Source organism: Triticum urartu, chromosome 6A (assembly GCF_056163025.1).
Source record: "Triticum urartu cultivar PI428250 chromosome 6A, HENAU_Tu73, whole genome shotgun sequence".
Taxonomy (NCBI): Eukaryota; Viridiplantae; Streptophyta; class Magnoliopsida; order Poales; family Poaceae; genus Triticum; species Triticum urartu.
In genome coordinates this window covers 30,989,878-31,009,409 of record NC_141878.1, presented here as the reverse complement: position 1 = coordinate 31,009,409, position 19,532 = coordinate 30,989,878, and the positions used below count along the sequence as shown (strand labels likewise).

The window sequence follows — 19,532 nt, the reverse complement described above, 5'->3', positions numbered from 1 at the left end:
TTCGACGACCAGTCCTAACTGAATCATCATTCATAATAATATCAGATCTCATTATCTTTTTCTTTTGTCTAATATGCGATATTTTGAAGACGAGATAACACAACGAGGATGCAATTACTGAACTTCATATGGAAGTAAGATAGCGGTAGCGAACGATTTGAACAACGACCACTCCAACCGGTGAGAAATCCAAATAATATTACCACACTGGTCACATTTTTTTTGTTACCGTAACAATCAGAAGAGGAACCACCAAGATCATATTCACAGCAAAGCTGGACCGAGCGTCTCCAACTTGCATCCCACACGCGCTGAATTTGCAACACCCAAAATTGATACCCTGGATCTGGGAGGTAGGGAAGGAAGAGATGATGGAAGGGGCCGAAGTACCTTGCTCCGTTGGTCAACCACTACGACCAAGCCCAGCCTGTGATTCACCTCCAGGACCTCGCGCCAGCATGGTCGCCTCGAGGACCTTGCGCCGTCGCCGTCTCCCAGCTCACTACACCGGTGCCTCCCTGTCGCGAGATGGATTGGGCTAGATACGTGTGATTGACCCAACATTGACAAAGATTGTTAAAAAAACATGAGCATAATACCTTTGTTGATTAACCTTAATTAATATGTTAAAATCAACGGTGGAAAATAATCAAAGAGGGGGTTACATGAAATTACAAATGATAACTCTCCAATTAACGTAAAAGAGCTCATATTTAGATAACACAAATCTTTGTTGAGTACAAATCAACGGCTTGACTCTTGTGTTGTGTGTCGCTTCGCTGGCATCCCAAACCCCGTCTACATTTCATCCATGCGTACTTAACTTTTGCAGTTTTGTCTTGATACTTGATGGAAATCAATTGATTTTCATCATTGCTATTCCTCCAAAAAATCCGATCACGACACTGCACAAGTTTGATAACAAGAAAGAAGTGTAAGACAACCTTACCATCACGACACTGTGCATTCCACTAGATGATGTTCGTTTGGGAGGTGGTAACCTTTTTATGCCCTCCGCGTAAGCGGAATTTAAGACATCTCCAAGTTTGAAGTCAATCGAGTTCTCGTAGCTGCAAACCAATACTATTATTTAGCCTGCGCACGTATGTACGTGGTCGACAGAGAAACCGTGGAAAGAGAGAGAGAGAGAGAGAGACGTTACCAATCAGTATCGAAGTTGTACAAAGAAGTAACATTTCCCTGTAAAGTCATGACTAGCAATGGACAGTCTGGACGTACCACACCAACGCATCGGCTGTTATCAGTTTGGAGCCCACTGATTTGTCGAATGCACGTATTTGTCTTCACATCCCAGATCTGGTGGGGAAAAAAAGAGAACTGAGGATACGCATATTGATTGGGGTGAAGAGGAAAAAATCCATGTATACTGCATATATACTCGAGCTTTCCCGGACACGGATCCGGTGACAATGTACTGCCGGTCGCCACCCGGATGAAAATAATCAACAGTGAGCTGATGCTCGTCGCAGTCCAGTACGGTGACAGGAAGTGGTGAAGAAATTTTCCAGATCTGTGGATTTTGGAAAAGAAATGCGTACATCTTATATAGAAAAGCCGACTAAGTACTGCCTCTATCTAATGATATAACATGTTGTTATAACCAATGTATTATATTGATTGTACCAACATCTTATATCTTATATTATGGGGCGGAGTGAGTATGTAACTAACTAACCTTGAGCATGTTGTCCATGCCGACGCTAGCCAAGCAGTTGCTATCCCAGGGGTTAAACACAACTTTCTCCACGTTGTTCAAGTGCGCCTTGAGTTTCCGGACGCACCTCCAGCCAGCCTCCCAGTTCCAGAGCTTGATATGGCGATCGACAGAGGATGACACCACTAGAGGGTCGCTTGGATGAACCACCAGTGAAATGACCGCGCCGTCATGCCCTTTGAATTTTGTCACCTCGTCGTTCATCGCGAACGAGCGCACGTGGATCCACCCGTGAAAGTCGCCGGCCAAGAACCAGCGCTCTCGCGCTATGAACTTGACGCTACGTATCATGTCCGTGGGCGCCAGATTTTTCAACATCATCACTCTTTCCTGCACGCCCAGACGGATAAATGAGGTCAGATCAGTTCATTTGAAAGAGGTACTAAAACCAGTCTGACATATAAGCATTACCAAGACTTGCATCGCAGAAAATTTCTTGCCTTGCTATTTATTTTTAAAATAAATGAAATATTTAAATATCAAGACGATACACCTGGCACCTACAACAAACCAGCCCCTTATAAAAAAGCCCAACTCCTTATAAACTACTTCCTCTGTCTCATAATATAAAAACGTTTTTGATACTAGTGCATTGTAAAAAATGCTCTTATATTACCAGAGGGGGGAGTAGCAATCTAGTACTAAACTTTAGACCCACATAATGGAGCCATGCATGAATGGGGCAATTTAGCCTTTGACGTTTTCACTATAAATTATTGGATTACTAAATGGGCTGGCTCTGAACCAATAATTCCACCAGTTAGTGCATCACGTTTTGTCTGTGGAGTGTCATGCTCTGAAGCAAAGGCTTCTTACTAGCTGAGACTCCAGGGTGCAACAGATTGGTTATACTCGAGTGGAGTCAGAGCTCCTTCAAGTTGACTATGAATACAAATAATGCAACACATGAGTTAGATGATTCTCCCCCCAACATTGTACCACCTCTTCTAGTAAAGGGTGTATGACGTTGTAGGAGTAAAAAACATTAATAAGACCCGCTCTTCCATCGCATGTGTGCTCCTCCAACTTGCCGTGTAAATACTAGTACAAGTGAAAGCTGGTATTATGCAGCAACAAACCTGGGTCTCGTAGTTCCAAACTGCGACACCGCCACGGCGACGACTTGCCAAAACCCTGTGTCACACTTGCATACTTAGAAAATATATTGAAAGTAGTTCTACGGAATACTCAGAAGATACTTGAGTCGTGTTAAATTATCTAAATCATCTGTCATCCCACGTCTCTATAGGTGGGGTGTGATCCTTAGTCCTTACTACAGTTGGATGTTACCGGCTTAAATTACGAGTCATTCGATTTTAGAGCGCCATCTCATACTAGAGGTAGCGTAGTTACAAATAGGGGCTGCTAGATTACGGGCACCATTGGCACAATCGAATCTCCGACATGCCACTGGTGCCTATGTTGTCTGAATTGAGGGGAGGGGATGGGAGGGGGTGAAGTACCTTCCGCCACCGCAGAGGAGCGGAAAGGAGCACCACCGCTGTACCGCCGGAGAGGAGGGTGAAGGATAACACTGCTGCACTACCAGAGACCACCTCAATCGCCCCTACCGCTGGCCACCGCCACCTGTGGCCAGTGGCACTCTTGTGCCGCCTTGCCACCACATCTTGCTCAAATCCCCTCCTTCCTTGGTTTGTTGTTGCTCCCAAGCTGTCCCTCTAAGCCCCTACCTCCTTCTCTAACGCTGGACCCACACCTAAACCCCATGTCATGTAACGCCCTACCCTCCCCTACCTCATCCTCCGACATCGCCTCCCCTCCCCCCGCACCTAAACCCTATGTCAGGTGACCCCGCACCCTTCTAGCTTATGACAGTGCCGCTGCGGCCAGCCATGTTGGCCTTGTCTCTGACTTGTTCACAACTTGTTGGGGCCTTCTCCGTCATGGCTAACTACGTTTTTGCTTGCTTTTGATCGTCCTCCAAAAAGTGTGGAGGAGAGGAGGGAGTGAACCGCATCGTCGCATCTCTCGGGCTTTTGCAAGGAGGCATTAGAGGAGGATCTCGGGCTTGGGTAAAGAGAGGAAGAAAGGAAGAAACAAGAGATATTAGGAGAGAGATTCCTTGGCGGGGCTCGCGTATCCACATTCGAATCTGCAAACGGTACTTATCCGCTCCGCTGCAAATCCTATGAAAAAATATGATAAAGTACATCGCGCAATCAAAATCCGTTACGGTCCATTTTCACCGCTAGATATCTTGCATGTCAGAGTATAGAAAGCTGCCCGTATTTCCTCCAAAGTGGCAAATTTAGAGATATACTATATCAAGCTATATTTGTGTATGAATTTATTAATGACTTTATTAGAAGAATTTTATTGTTTGGATTATATATCTTATCCATGACAAAAGAAATCATTTCTGATTGAACTTTTTTCTGGGCATAACTAACAATCCCATTTAATTACTAACGTGCACCGGTTGTAGTTGCCCTCACATGAGTTTTGTACGTTGTCTGTAGTATATGTCAAAACCGAGAATATGTACATGTAGTATATAGTATATAAGAATATTTGGGTAGTATATATACTATTTTTTAGGTAGTATGCACTATATTTTTAGTATATTATTATATATGTATGAATATAAAGGTATTTTTCACATATAAAAAAAACTATAAATTCACATGCAATTTTTTTGTATAACCTGCTTTGAAATATCTTAGATATAGTATGGCATAAGAAAACAAAAATATAGGTCATTTACGTATGAAACAAGACAAAATTTATATACTTACCATATATATACAGTTTGGGACACCTAGGTGCCCATGCTCCTTGACTTTCCACCACTCAATTGCATTTAGATGTGTGTTGTTGTGATGACTAATTTAGAAATAAGTATGATAGAATCACTAATTGGAAACATAATTATTGCAGTGAGAGTAACATGCATGGTAACAATTATGTAGTGGTACTAAATAGGAAAGAGAATGTCACGCATGGCAATGGTGCATACTGAGAGATATTAATAGAAATAGGAAAGAGATAAATAAAATTAATGCGTCATGATTTGTATACGTATATGAAGATATTTTTTCATACATACGTTAATAAAAGGTATGTTGTACTCTTCTGCGGGACGTAGTTTTATTTTTTAAAATTAGGTATACGATACATTGGGTATATGATACCATGAGTATGATACAAATCGTTTCGCAAAAAAAAGAGTATGATACAAATCATGAGTATATATGTTTTGAATATAATATTGTGGGTATATCATATTTATTTTTGGTACAACATATTTATTATCATCTTGGGGTATATCATATTTATTTTGACTATAGAAATACCGGGTATGATACCTAGGACAAATTCTTGCGACATGCATGACAAATTTATTTTGAGGTATCTCCATACTCATGATATTTTTTGGTATATACATTGCATCTCGTTGTTAGGTATTTGATACCTCGGGTATGTGCCAATGATTTCGAGTACGTACACCATTTAGGTATATACATACAGGATATACGTACGTACTCATAATATTTCGAGGTATCCACATACTCATGATGTTTGTGGGTATATTCATTACGTCTTGTTAGTAGGTATTTGAGATACCCGAGATATATCCATAAATTTTATTTTCTATAATACATCGCGTATGTGTATATTCTTATACACATAATATCATCTGTATATGTATATTTTTCATTAAGTATAATACTTATGAAATGTTTATAATTTATAAGATATAATAACCCTCTTATGTGTATATTTTCAATAGGTATCATGCATTGACATAATATTTAAAAAGAAATTATTGCTAGGAAATCAACATATTTATGATTTTTTGGAAAGCAATCATTGACCATTGAGGATATAGTGCATGCAAACGAAATATGGAAAGCTAGTATTTAATGGATTGCATGTCATGCACTAGTAAAAATGACCTGCCATAACAGGCGTAGGTGCCCAGGCACCTACGTGCCCCATCTAGGGTCGCGTTATTCGTCATCATGAATCTCTACTCCTAATGGACGAATTGGTTGAATAGTCCCCCCCCCTTTCAACCGGTTTATTTTCAACCGGTTTATTTTCAACCGGTTTTTCTTCGTCCCACCTCCCACCAGCCCCTCCCATCGGTTTTTCTCTTTTCTCGTCTGACCGGCAATACCCAACGTATTTATGGTAATCAATCATAATTAATCCACGTATAGTAATAAATCAATCCAGGTATGGTAAGGTCATAACTCAGGAAATTTTGAATATGGTAATTATATGGTAATAAATTTAAATTACCCCAAAGGCTATCAATCCAGGTATGGTAAGGCCATAACTCGGAAAATATCGAATATGGTAATAAATTTAAATTACCCAACGTATTTATGGTAATCAATCATAATTAATCCACGTATAGTAATAAATCAATCCAGGTATGGTAAGGTCATAACTCAGGAAATTTTGAATATGGTAATTATATGGTAATAAATTTAAATTACCCCAAAGGCTATCAATCCAGGTATGTTAAGGTCATAACTCGGGAAATATCGAATATGGTAATAAATTTAAATTACCCAACGTATTTAGGGTAATCAATCATAATTAATCCATGTATAGTAATAAATCAATCCAGGTATGGTAAGGTCATAACTCAGGAAATTTTGAATATGGTAATTATATGGTAATAAATTTAAATTACCCCAAAGGCTATCAATCCAGGTATGGTAAGTTCATAACTCGGGAAATATCGAATATGGTAATAAATTTAAATTACCACCAGATATGGTAAGGCTATCGATCCAGGTATGGCACGCCCTCACCTGATCACCTATCACAATCTCCAGCCCCACGCACGCATCAAAGAACCCACCCAGCACCAAACACAGCTCCTCTCGATCCCCTCGAGTAAACGCCGCCACCGTCGTGCGATCTTCCTGACACAGACGTCGTCGCCGCCTCCTTCCCACCTACGGCGTCCCCCACGTCCATGGTGACGGCGCTCGCGTCCTACACTGATCCTCCGCCTCATATAGGTTGGTCGTTGATGGAGTGGGATGTGCCGCTGCGGTTTGGGGAGGCGCAATCACGATCTTGTTGGGATCTCAGTGTGGACTCGTTCTCTGCGATGAAGGATGGCGCTGCCTCCCTGGCAAATGGGATCGGAGGAAGGGGCTCTACGTCGTGAATGTCGGCGAGGCAGCGGCCGAAGGCGAGCCCGACGGTGAGCACGGGTGTTCGTCCCATGAAATAGGCGGCCACGGAGGGGCGGATCTGAGGCCACCCCAATCGCCGGTGGCCCTTCCTCCCATCGCTCATCGCCTCCATTCTCTCTCTCCTCTAAATCTTTGTCGCCCCTGCCTGATTCTGGCCGACGCCATCCGGCTCTCGCATCGACCACCACCAGCACGGCTGCGGACGAGGCGCAACCGCAGCCGCCGCCGCCGCCATCCTCATCCACCTCCTCCACCATCCTTCCCAGCCGTCGTCGGGGGCACCCGCCATCTACGCTAAATTTAATTTCCATTGAGATAGAGGGGGCTCTGGATTATGAGATGGAATGCAATTAAAAGCCATCTGATCTGGCCATGGTTGGTTGTCACAGAATCCTTGATATATGTTCTACTTTGACTTGGAGTGTGCGGCTATGATATTGTAAGTGATGAGTTTTTTTAGTGCTGCAGGAGGTCAGACAGAGGTAGAAATTTTTAGTGCCAAATGAAATAGGTGGTAATTATTACACTCTTTATTTGCAAAAAATGAGACTGAAACAATGCTAATTTAGTATGTTCTGTACTTGTAGGAAGGCTATGAAGGAAGTGTTCTTCCCTTATTTTTATGAAGGTAAGGTCTTGTTATTAGATTTTTTGCTACTCTACATTGCTTGACTGCTCTCTTTTATCAGTTCATGGCCTTAGGGTCCATCATTTTCTTTCAACACTTGATGCTTATTTACTTTTCTTGGGCGGCTTCTTTTCGATAGTCATCTGATTTAAAAATTCGAGCATGTGTCACTTTAGTATGTTTCAGTTTCAGCAAAAATCCGATGATTCTTCCGTGGGGATAGCCAAAGTCAAGATGTCGACTACAGACTCGTCGCAGACTTGCAGTGAACCTGGATGCGGCGAGCCTGATTTGTGGATCGATGGCGGGTCTTGACTTTGTTAGGCTGGGATTGGATGGTTGCGGAGGGTGGTGTGCTTGGTTGGGTTCCCATGGAAGAATGTGGCCTCCTCGTGGATCTGGTCATGCCCATCCTAGAGAACATTGTGTCCCTAACTCCCTCGAGGAGGAAGGATAGTGCAAGCGGCAGCAGGGGGTAGGGGTAGATGTGGGGAGGGATGTCGGCGACTGCTCGAGGTCATCATGATGAAACACTTGACGTCCCATCTTTATCAATGGAAGTGGAAGAGCACGAAGTCGAGATTCGATAGGAGTTTGAGTTCTTTTTGGCACCGATCGGTTCCCCACTTTAGAGATGTATTTTTTTGCGTGCGAGCAAACAGTGGGTTGATTCTAAAAGGGATAGGCACTTTTCAACAGAAGTGCATGACGGACCAAAAATATGACCTCATTTTATTCGTTTGATAGATATCGTATTATTCGTTGTTGTTCGTTCGGTGAAATTTCCTAATATTTGATTGTTGTGTTTCTAATTAGAGCACCGCATAATCACCCAATATGAGGGGATGATAAATTAAAGATACTGATTATAAATTTTGAAGAGCCCGTGGCAACGCACGGGCGTTATACTAGTGAGGAATAGTTATTCTTCACCCCCTCTATTTTACCATCGATGCATCGTAATTTTACGTTTCGTAAGTTTTGTCTTATTTCCGACGCAAAAAGGGACCATAAAAAATATATAATCTCCGTAAAAAATATTTTATGTTACGTAAAATTACAAACGTAAAAACATAGTCTAAAATACACATAAACTGCAAATTTTTCTTGTCTTATGACCTATATTTTTATTTTCTTATGTCAAACTTTACGTAATGAATCAATAGGAATGTAACTATTTGAATTCGAAACGTAATTTAATTATGAAATGATCGTAAGATTATCTCAGGATGCGGAATAAGTTATTCTTCATCCGAGGTAATCTTACGATCACTTCATAAACAAATTACGTTTGGAATACAAATAGTTACATTCATATTGATTCACTACATAAAATTTGGTATAATAAAATAAAAAAATAGGTTACAAGACCAAAAATACCGCATTTTTATGTATGTTTTTATGTTCGTAACTTTACATAACATAAAAAAAATTACGGCGAGTATATATTTTCTTACGTTCTCCTTTTACATATGAAATATGACAAAATTTACGAAACCTAAAAATACGGTGCATTGACGTCAAAATAGAGAGGGGGTGAAGAATAACTATTCCTCACCCAGGATGACGAATAGCGCGACCCTATATATATTCTAATAACACCCCTTAAGACCTTATTCTAATAACACTTCCGCCTTATTCTGATAACACCCACCCTTCGACACAAACTACAGGAATAAAAAACAAAACCGCACCCCACCCCGCACCCATCCCACTTCTACCCACCTTCTTCCCCTCTCCCCGCGCCCAAATCCTAGCCGGTGGCTAGCCACCAGCGCCACCCTTCTTCCTCCCCCGCTGCCTTCACCTTCCTCTCCCCTTCCCCCACCTCCACCCCGCGCACCACCAGCCTCCCCCTGCTCCGCCTTCTAATCACATGCACCGCCGCCGCATAGAGCCATGGTCCGCCGCCCAGCTAGCTACCTCCGGCGGCCAACCACCGGAGCAGCGAGGGCCTGGATCCGGCCTCGCCTCCTACACACGAGCCCCCTCCCCCACCCTCCTCCACCAACTTCCTCCTAGCCCCTCGCCTTCCTCCACATTTGGTGGCCCGATTGGCACCGGATCCTACCGATGCCGACGGAGATGGCCACCTCCAACCACCACGGCCTGGATCCCTGGCTCTCTCCACCGTGCTCTGACTCTCGCCAATGTCCACCGGGATCGATCTCCTGACTTAGCCGTGCGGTTAAGTAGCAAAGGGAGGTTCGCTGGCTTTCGTCGGGCAGTTTGTTGCGCCTCCCCATCGCTAGTCACGCATCCTCCGCCGTCGCAGTGGAGCAGCGCCACCACCGTGGCTGTGTCCATGCGCCGGGACGGCGAGGCCAGTGCGGCCAGGGCCTGGAGGTCGCCACTTCTACCGTGCGGGGCTCCTTGTCCCGCTCCTCCCCTGCCCACCTTCTCCCGATGCGGCCCACCCCATCGCACCGCCACGTCGACCCCAGATCCGAGCGACCTCTCCTGCTCCGGTCCAGCGGCCACCACCATGTCCGCTGCGCCCTGGGATGGATCCAGCCGCCCATGCAGCAGATCTGGCCAGCCACGGGCAAATCCCTCCTTCCCACACTCCAGCAGCACGTGGCCCTACCACGCCCGCCGTTGACCGTCGAGATGGAGCAGGCCGGGCGTCGCGGGCATGGCCACGTGGCCTCCTTCACTTCCAGCAGTCCCTTAGCCACCTACAACCGTGCACGTGGGGTTGCGTGCATTTTAGTGCAGCTCACCGATCGTGGAAGTGCAGCTCGAAGGCACGCGTGATGAGGTTCAGTGCACCTCAAACACCATTGACCTCCTCTCCTACATCTGTGGGGGCATGCAGTTTGCCGGCGCGGTGCAGTGTGGTGCACTGGTTCTGGTGATGCAATTCACCGGCGTAGTCCCCCCTATCCAGCACCGAGCAACAGTTTCACTTAAACGATGTCGTCATCAGGTTCGTCAACACAAACGAGCAGCTCAGTGCCAGCGGGCATGCAGTTTGGTGCAGGCGTCCAATTCGGGTTGCACCCACGCAGTTTTGCTCGGATTCGAGGTGGCCCTTCGTTGTGCACTGCAAAATATATGTTATAAAAAACCATGGCTTCGATGCCTCTGTTCGGCTTGAGCAGCGATGCAGTTCGGTTGGGTCATGTGTGCTGAAATTGTTGTTACGTATCTAATTTGTTGTTATTTATCTCAGAAAAATGTTGTTTATTTACGATAATGTGGATTAGTTTCAAGTGTGTTGTGGTTCAGTTTCGAGTGTGTTGCGGTTTACTAATGCCCTGATGCAGTGTGGTTTCAAGTGTGTTGTGGATTAGTTTCAAGTGTTTTGTGGTTCAGTTATGCTCGATGTGATGCACACTTCACTTGCGTGTTTGCAAAAAAAATCGTCTAAGAAAAGAAACCATGAAGTTCACTTGACCGTCTGATGCAGTGCGGGTTTCAGTCTCAAGCAGTGCAGTCGGCTGTATGATGTTGTTCATCCCGTAAGTGGAAAAAGATTGTTATGAAAGCAAAGAAAAGTAATGCGGTTCACTTCTTAATAGTGTTGTGGTTCATTTACACCCGATGTGAAGTACACTCTACTTTCTCGTCCTTAAAAAAATTACGTTTGAATAAAAGAAACCATGCAGTTCTCTTACCCATCCGATGCAGTGCGCCTTTTCGTCCGATGCAGTGCGGTTTTTAGTCGGATGAAGTACGCACGTCGATTTGGGTATCGTGAAAAACAGAGTGTACACATTTCGGTAAAATTCAAAATTCCTCTTAAACCGTAAGGAATTAGAGAGAGTGTTCTACATGAAAAAGTTGTGTCTCGTCGATATATTTCCAACAGCATATCATTTGAATCATTTCGACAACCGGTTTGTAAAATTTTCTTGAAAAACGACCGCTGCCTCTCGTCGTCCGCCGCATGATTTTCAAAATTAACTTAAAACTGTAAGGAATCTCAAAACCATTTCAACATATGAAAGTTGCGCCTCATCCATAGATTTTCAACGATATATTACGCGCCTCGTTTCGACAAACGGTTCAAAAACTGGAGCGAAAACAGTACCGAAAATTTGAAATTTTTTGAAAAACAGAATTCCGCGATTTAGTAAATTTGAAACTGCTCTTAAACTGTAACAAATTAGAGAAAGCAATAGATATGTAAAAGATGCGCCTCAACGATATCTATCCAACGGTGTATCATTTGCCTCGTTTCGACGAGCGGTTTAGAAAAAACGCGAAAAAACGCTCGCTATCACTCTTTGTGGGCCGCACCGTTTTTGAAACTGCTCTTAAACCGCAGGGAATCTCGAAAAGTGTTCAATACGGCAAAGTTGCGCCTAATCCGTAGCTTTCCAACGGTATATTACACGCCTTGTTCCGATAAACGGTTAAAAAATTAGAGCGAAAACAGTACCGAAAAACAGTGCGTGCAATTTTTTCCAACGCGAAGTTCACTAGTCTCTGTAATGCAGTGCTTTTGCTAAAGAAAGTGCAGTGCCCTCCCGTTGAGCATACAATGCGGAAGTGTTATCAGAATAACTATTCTGATAATATTATCGGAATATATATATATATATATAATATAATTAATTTGTTTCCCAACTATTCTTTAGGCAAGACTTTCCATGCTTACATTTTATTTTTGGTTCTAACTATTAGGCATGCAAGACTTGCCATACAATTAACATATTAATGTTGATTTTGTTTGGATTATTGCAGGTATATAATATGCGTATTTTTGTTTCATAACTATCTAATACGAGTCTCTAATACCTATCAACGAAATTATATACATATGTATGTATATATATTCAATAATTTATTTTTAAACTATTACATTTTTGTTTTCTAATTATTTAAAATGGGTATCATATACTTACTAACGAAAGAATATACGTATGCGAGTATGTATATACATAATATTATTATTTTTTACTAATTGCATTTTATTTTTGTTTTCTAACTGTCCAATACAGTTATACAATACCTACTGACGAAAATATTGTAATACCCGGTCGACGTATATAACCGGGTATATGAAAAAGGTAGGAAAATATTGTACATACCCGGTCGACGTATATACCTGGCTATGTGAAAAAATATAGGAAAATCTCATACCCAAGGTGTCTGCACACTTGTATACCCCGCTGTACGAAAATGCTTGGAAAATATTGTACATAACCAATCGACGTATGTACCTAAAGTATTGTATGGCTACGTATATACCTGGCTACCTGACGTATGGGTATCGAATATATACCCAACATATTTCGAGTACAAAAACATATCTAAGATATTTTGAGTTATGTATGTATATACCTAGTGATTTATTCAAGGTATTAGATAGTTGGTGAAAAATAAAGGAGAGCATATAAAAAAATACAACCTCTATTATACGCAAAAAAAATACCTGACTATGTGACATATGAGACATGCATGGGCTTAATTTGGGTGGGTATTAAGTGTTCATATGAAGCAATAATTAGCAATAATTCTTTCCTAGTACTAATTATCAATTAATGGTAATACTAATTACACGTGCACACATCTTAATGTCATCCAACGGTTTTTAGGGAAGGTGCCCAGGCATAAGAACTCACCTCGGCTGTGTTGGATGCACATCTATTTCTGTTAAATGATCCACGGCACCATCCACCCGGCATATGACCTAAACGTACAAATGATGCATGGTTGGTAAAGCAATTCGTTGGAATTACTAGGAAAGATGTAGGGAGAAAATTAAAGTTCTCACCTTGGTTACTCCTGATCGCGTCTGCTGCTTGTCACACCATGACAACAAGCCCGAGAACGATCCCCGCGAGTTTAAAGAAAAGAAGAAACATTAGTCACAGCTCAAGTTCAAGTTTATAATGAATGAAGCCTTAATGAGCCTCTCACCTCAGAGGTGACCGCCATTAATGCCACCTTATGCACTTTGTTGCCTTGAGTTAGTTCTAGGACTTCCGGTAAGAACTGGTCGTCCCCGTCTGCTATGTCCTCGTGTGCTATGCAGCTCTCCAGGGTCATAGCAAGCTCGCTCGTGTTCGCCGGAGGCTGCTTTTTCATCACTAGACAGTAGGTTTGGGTGGACCTTGGTGGCACAACGCCGCTGAGCTCCGACAGCTCCTCCATGTGGTTCTCGGAGAGAATTCTGAAGGCAACATTATCTTCTGTGTTGTTACTTAAGAGGAGAGGGCAAATGGCCTTGTTTATCTCGAAGAAGGGAAAACGAAGCTGGTGGGGATGAACCTCTAGGAATCCATTCTCTTCCTGTTGTGGTGCAGGGCGGGCTAACCGTTAATTAAGAGGCAGCACCTTGGCTCAATACGAGAACATAGTCGCTCAATCTTCGTATAAAAGGTCACACTTACATTTTGGGTCTGAGTTCGACATTTGTTTTTTCGAAACGGATAGTTCGACATTAAAATTCTAGTACAATAACTTATATGCCAAAAAGTTATATTGTTGGATTCACAGTTGAAAGTCTGGTAATATACTTTTAGTGGCCAAAAAATTATATTGTTGGATTCACAGTCGATCAAATTATTAGTCAAAGTTAGGAACAAAGTACAAAGACCAAAGGAGTATAGAAAATTCTTTCTTTTATTGAAAATGAATACTGAAACATGGCACCCTGAGTAATCGCACCTGCTCGTCCAACGACGTAGACCCGGTGTCAGTTGTTAATGCTTGAGAAAACTGTGTCATAATCTCGGTCTCATCCAGCTCCCTGATAATGTCTCCTATATTGGGCCTTTTGTGTCGATCGGCGTCAACACAATTCAGAGCTATCTTGATGCATGTCTTCACAAGTTCGGCGCATGAATCAATATCATCAGTTGATGCCCCTTGTATCCTATTTTTCCACTTCTCTTGTACCTGGCAATTTGGGTAGGTGGCACAAAATGGTAGTAGATAATATAATGTTTTTTGCAAAAAAAATTACAATCGATCACGATGAATTAAGTCAGGAAATTTTTCTTACGAGATCAATGAACTCTTCAGAAGGCATTTCAGCACTTTGGGAGTAGCCCAAGTGTCCCGTCATTGTCTTTATGATTATTACCCCTAAGCTAAATACATCCAATTTATTTGAGACAAGACTACAATTTATGTACTCCGGCGGCAAGTACCCACTGCACACACAACATATCACATATGTTACTAGTTTATTCATAGAATTTCCAGCTTATTGAATTTATTTGATATGAAGTATTTGGCTTACATTGTTCCAATGGCGCTGGCTGATACACGTGTTCGTTCATCTCCAAAGAATTTCGACAATCCAAAATCTGCAATTTTGGGGTTCATTTGCTCATCCAGCAATATATTGGCCGGCTTCAAGTCCAAATGGTAAACTGGAGGATTTAGTTCCTCGTGGAGGTATTTCAAACCCTTGCATATGCCTTTAATTATTTTATAGCGTGTCTTCCAATCATGTCCACTTGATTCATCTGTAGCAATCACAAAAGTGAATAATATCAATATATAAATTGTCATTGGTTCTTAACATGCTACATTTAGTACACATAGAGCACCCTCATACCTTGAAGACAGTTGTCAAGACTTCCGTTGCACATGTACTCAAAGCACAGCGCCATGTGTTGGTTTTCAGCAAAAATCGTCCTTCCATTGAACTCTATGTATTCTCCACGAGTTTCATGGCAATAACCAACTAACCTCACAATATTCTGATGCTGGAGAGTTGCAAGATTAAGATATTCCTTTTGGAATTGTTGGTTATTAAGTTCTGGCATAGAATGAAGCTTCTTGATGGCAATAATTTCCCCATTTTTATGCTGTCCCTGTTAAACACGCAACGCCATTTCATTTTCTGCTTGCAGCAACATATCTAGAAGATAGTATAAAGCAAAAAATGGCCCTGATCATAAATATGCCGTGACACTTGCCTAAATTTGCATTGTTATGTGAGGCCAAATGGGAAAGACGCCATAAGTCTTAGTCTGGCCAATTTTGAATCGTTCGCCATACAATATGTATTTTACATACAATTAATATCTATTCGTGAGCTGTCCCTAATGACTGTAGGAAAAATGTTAAGGTGAAATATTAATAAAAGAAAAAATAGATTAGCAGTGTATGTTAGTGAAGATAAGAGTCTTAGCTTGCCTCCTTAGGCAGTGACTCAATTCAACAAATGAAAAGGTCTATAAGCCAAAAAAACGACAATGGGGATATATTAATATTGCGAAGATATCAATTACACCCAGTCTCTACAACAAGAATTATTCTAAAGAAATCACGGATGCACACAACCCAACAAAAAAGAGAAGAAAAAACAAAAGATCCTGCTACGGTGATCAAAACCTTGTAGCTGCAAAACAGACCACTACCAAGACAGCACCCGGAATCCAAATTCTCCAAAAGCAATGCCTCTAAGAAGGAAACAATGCACAAGCATCGTCCCCGCCCGATTAAAGATCTTTGGTTTTCACCCTAAAGAAAGTTCACTCTCTCAAAACAATGTCTTCAACAAGGCCATTGTCAAGCACAATCAATTTAGGCGAGACCTTGGATTTTGACCCTGAAAGATATGACTCTGTACTCCTCCTATGTTGCCGCCCCGCTTGCCGATGCCACTCCTATAAGTCAAGAAACACCAAGCAAAGTCCTCATCGCCCCAAAGACTCAGTCCGCCATTACTAGATCTCAGACCTCTGCTACCATGACATTCTCTGCCACTGTCTTCACCATGGAAATCAAAACACCGATAGGTCCCATGATGGCATCAGAGAGTGAAGCTTCGCATCACTCCCTCCTGAAGCAGCACGGCAAGAAATATGGGTGCACACGACCAAATCTCATCTGATCCAACAATCTACAGGCATCAGGTGCCCAATGGAGATAACGGCGGAGCTTTCCGAAACTCATTATCGGAGAGATCAATGAGAGTAGTCATCAAGCAGAACACCATCTTGGTACGAGAAGAAGCATAGGACCACCTCCTTTATTAGGCCGAACGGCAGGCCCACATGCCGCCGCCCGCCGGCTCCCAATAGCAGGTCGGATATCTTAGCGGACACTGCTGCCACCACCCGCACCACATGGAGATTATGAGCTGAGCCGCACCGAGTCCCCTGAACTAGGCGTCGTGCCGCCCTCGCGGCCACAACGGTCGCCAAGGTCACCGAATAAGTCCGAGGCCGCCGCCCCGGCGTCCATCTCCGTCGGACTAGTCGTGCCGTCCAGGGCCACCCCAAAGCTCCGGCCGGAAATTCCGCCACACAAGGAGGAAGAGGCCCCTGCCGCTACCAGTTGCGCTCGGGGATGAGAGCCCGCCACCGCCGTCAGCCGCGGCCTTTAACCGGCGGCATCCTGCTGCTGCGGTGGGAGGAGCGGGGGCGGAGGGGAAGGGGAGGCGGCGGCTCTAGGAGTCCGTCCGAGCCGCCCCTCCTGGGAGCGACAAGGGGGTTTGGAAATTGATGATTCAAGTTGTATCAGGTTATCACATCTTTCTTAGATGCAATTACCTTGTTTAGGTACAACACGTAAAAGACAATGCCTGAAAGCTATCACTAGCGAGTCCATGATTTTCAAGTCCAAGGATGAAAAGGTAACAGCCATGAAGACTACACGTCCCGTGTTAGTATAATCTCTGTTTAAAATAGGGGGCTATTGCATTTAGCAGCAACATTTTCAGAAGCTAAGAAAGGCTATAGTGCAGCTATGGCGGGCTTATCTATTTAGCGTTGTTTAAAAAGAACTGTGCAAATTCCAGTCATAACTAGCCAAAAAGGGGGGAAATTATGACTCAAACATGATTCGAGCTCCAACTCATTAAACTATTCAATGCAAACAAATATATGCAACCATTCAGCTCACAAGTTGTATCGAATCAGATTGAATGGAAATAAATATAGCTGGCGCTGCCTGCAATTCTCCTCTGTTTTAGTGGCTAATGAGAGGCTATTTATGGCTAAAATAGCTGGGGCTATTTAAGTAACTTCACCCACTACAGATGCTAGCTTAATCTTTAGGAGTATTAAGTTAAATGAAGTGTGATGTTTTTAGATCATCTGGAGGGTACAATCCCCCACCCGGCAAGTAACATAAAGAAATCTCACATGCTAGTCATATGTCCACGCTCCAGTGGAGCAGAGAAAAGGAAAGATAGGAAACTACAACATTATTACAACTCTTAAAGCTGTTCCACTACAGCTACTTTCTTTGTTTTTAAATATAAATCTTTTTAGAGATTCCAATACAAAGTATATATGAAGCAAAATGAGGGAATCTACACTCTAAAATATGTCTATATAGATCGGTATGTAGTCTTTATTGAAATCTTTAAAAAGATTTATATTTAGGAACTGTATTTGGAAACGGAGGGAGTAACATTGTTTCAACTTAGAAACCAAAACAGCAAGAAAATCTATTGGGGTTTTCAGCAGGCCAGTAATTGACAGCGCCAGAAGGCATCAGAAAGACTGGTCCTGCTCCACCTCGCCAGCCGCTCCCCATCCCAGCCCCGTGGAAGCAAATGATGTCTGTATAACCGAGGTGAAACCAAACCCAATAGATTTCTACTCTGTACAAAAGCTGGGTGGCTGAAAATTCTTACCTTGTAAACACTTCCATACGCACCAGCACCAAGTTTTCGCTCCTCGGAGAAACCATCCGTGATTTCTTCTAATAAATGGAATGGTAAGGGCCTAGGCGCCACTCTTGCACGGTCCATGTCCTGCCAGCTAGAAGAAACAACCAGGTTTACACAGGATGCAAACCAGATTTTGATATGAAGCTCATGGAGCATCGGCAAACGGGTAACACTGGTAAACTCAGTAGCAGATAGATGAGAGGAAGAAATACCAAAAGGAAAAGCATTCACCTTGAAAAAAATGAAGTCCTGCATTCACCTCTTGGTCGATGCAGCAGGAAAGAGGATTAGGTCGGTGTGGAGCTACCAAAGAACTGAAGATGCAGCTCCACACCGCAGTAAGACGAATGATCCTCTTGGTCGATTTGGTCGACGATACTCAATTTGGGGATAAGGAGAAGCTTGGCCGATCTGTGGCTCCAATTGTCGTGAACCAGATCCAGATGTCCGGATTAAACAAAGTCTAGTTGCGTGTACTTTGCTTTTTTAAGCACAACACGTCACAGTGCACTAGTCGGATTAGGACCAGGATCGTCTGACATACTGCACCCCTGACGTGTGGGCCTGGGGTCATCTGTCAGTGTGCCAATGGCACGTCAGGGGAGCTGCGTCTGTCGGATTAGGGAATGGCTAATATGCGCGTGCCCGCGCTAGTGCGCGGTTTCCGACCAGCCGAAAGTGCAGAACACATCACATTTGTTTAATAGGAAAAAACAGAGGGCCCACCTCTGAAATCAGGGAGTGGAGATTATATGAGGTTTAATAGGTAATTAAGGATGGCCCACCCCTGAAATCAGGGGGGCTGAGATTAGATGGAGCCTTATTACATGGAAAAATTATAGCATGCAGTGTGGGGATTTAAAAGGAAACTAGCCCCTCCCTATTCGGTCCCTCACCTGGTCGGACGAGGCTTGCCTGCTCGTCCCGTCCTGGTCATATTATAGTATTTTAAATTTTTTCTTTACATCTTTACATTACATTACATATAATAATAAAGCAAATTGGGTTTCGGTCGTCCGTCATGGCATTTTTCAGAAAAGTCTTTGTGTTTTGATGAAATCAATCCGCGGTTTGGATTTAAGTCACACTCGAACCGTTATTTTACTTTTTTGAAAACCCCCTGATGTTTTAGGTAATTCATCCATGGATCATATCTAAATCAAATAAATGCTTTTTTAAATCATCCATATTTTTTAAACCGTAACTCCGATTTGAACATGTTATATATAAAATTTGATTAGAAAAATATGTAGAATATGAATACGAGATTATTTTTACTTGTTAAGTATTTTAAATATTATTTTGGAATATATTTAAGTCAAACAAATGATTTTCTAAATTATCCGTATCTTTTAAACCGTAACTTCGATTTTAACATATTATATATGAAATTTTATT

The 19,532-nt window shown here is 42.6% G+C and overlaps 1 protein-coding gene across 5 annotated transcripts; it reads right to left on the bottom strand.

Moving 5' to 3' along the window:
* Positions 1-318: 318 nt before the first annotated feature.
* On the bottom strand, positions 319-18,598 carry LOC125516356 (uncharacterized). Of its 5 annotated transcripts, none has more exons than XM_048681825.2 (15): positions 18,366-18,596; positions 18,099-18,218; positions 15,063-15,321; positions 14,742-14,970; positions 14,502-14,652; positions 14,165-14,395; positions 13,415-13,786; positions 13,269-13,289; positions 13,117-13,184; positions 2,815-2,869; positions 1,697-2,065; positions 1,400-1,531; positions 1,163-1,317; positions 950-1,070; positions 324-518 (listed from the first exon to the last, which is right to left on the bottom strand). In XM_048681825.2, the coding sequence occupies exons 1-15, from the start codon at positions 18,387-18,389 to the stop codon at positions 435-437; spliced, it is 2,391 nt and encodes a 796-aa protein (XP_048537782.2). In that variant the 5' UTR covers positions 18,390-18,596; the 3' UTR covers positions 324-434. The 5 variants fall into 5 exon arrangements, with proteins under 5 accessions (XP_048537785.2, XP_048537782.2, XP_048537781.2 ...); XM_048681824.2 differs by having other exon boundaries at positions 328-518; positions 13,269-13,292; positions 18,366-18,595; XM_048681826.2 differs by having other exon boundaries at positions 331-518; positions 13,269-13,292; positions 18,099-18,225; positions 18,366-18,595.
* Between the last annotated feature and the right edge of the window lie 934 nt (positions 18,599-19,532).

Excerpts from the sequence above, each read along its gene's own strand:
- LOC125516356 (XM_048681824.2), bottom strand. The coding sequence starts at position 18,389 with ATGCAGGACTTCATTTTTTTCAAG. Across the intron at positions 14,396-14,501 it reads CTGAAGAGTTCATTGATCTC|GTACAAGAGAAGTGGAAAAA; the intron begins GTAAGAAAAATT and ends CCAAATTGCCAG. Across the intron at positions 1,071-1,162 it reads TACAACTTCGATACTGATTG|CTACGAGAACTCGATTGACT; the intron begins GTAACGTCTCTC and ends ATTGGTTTGCAG.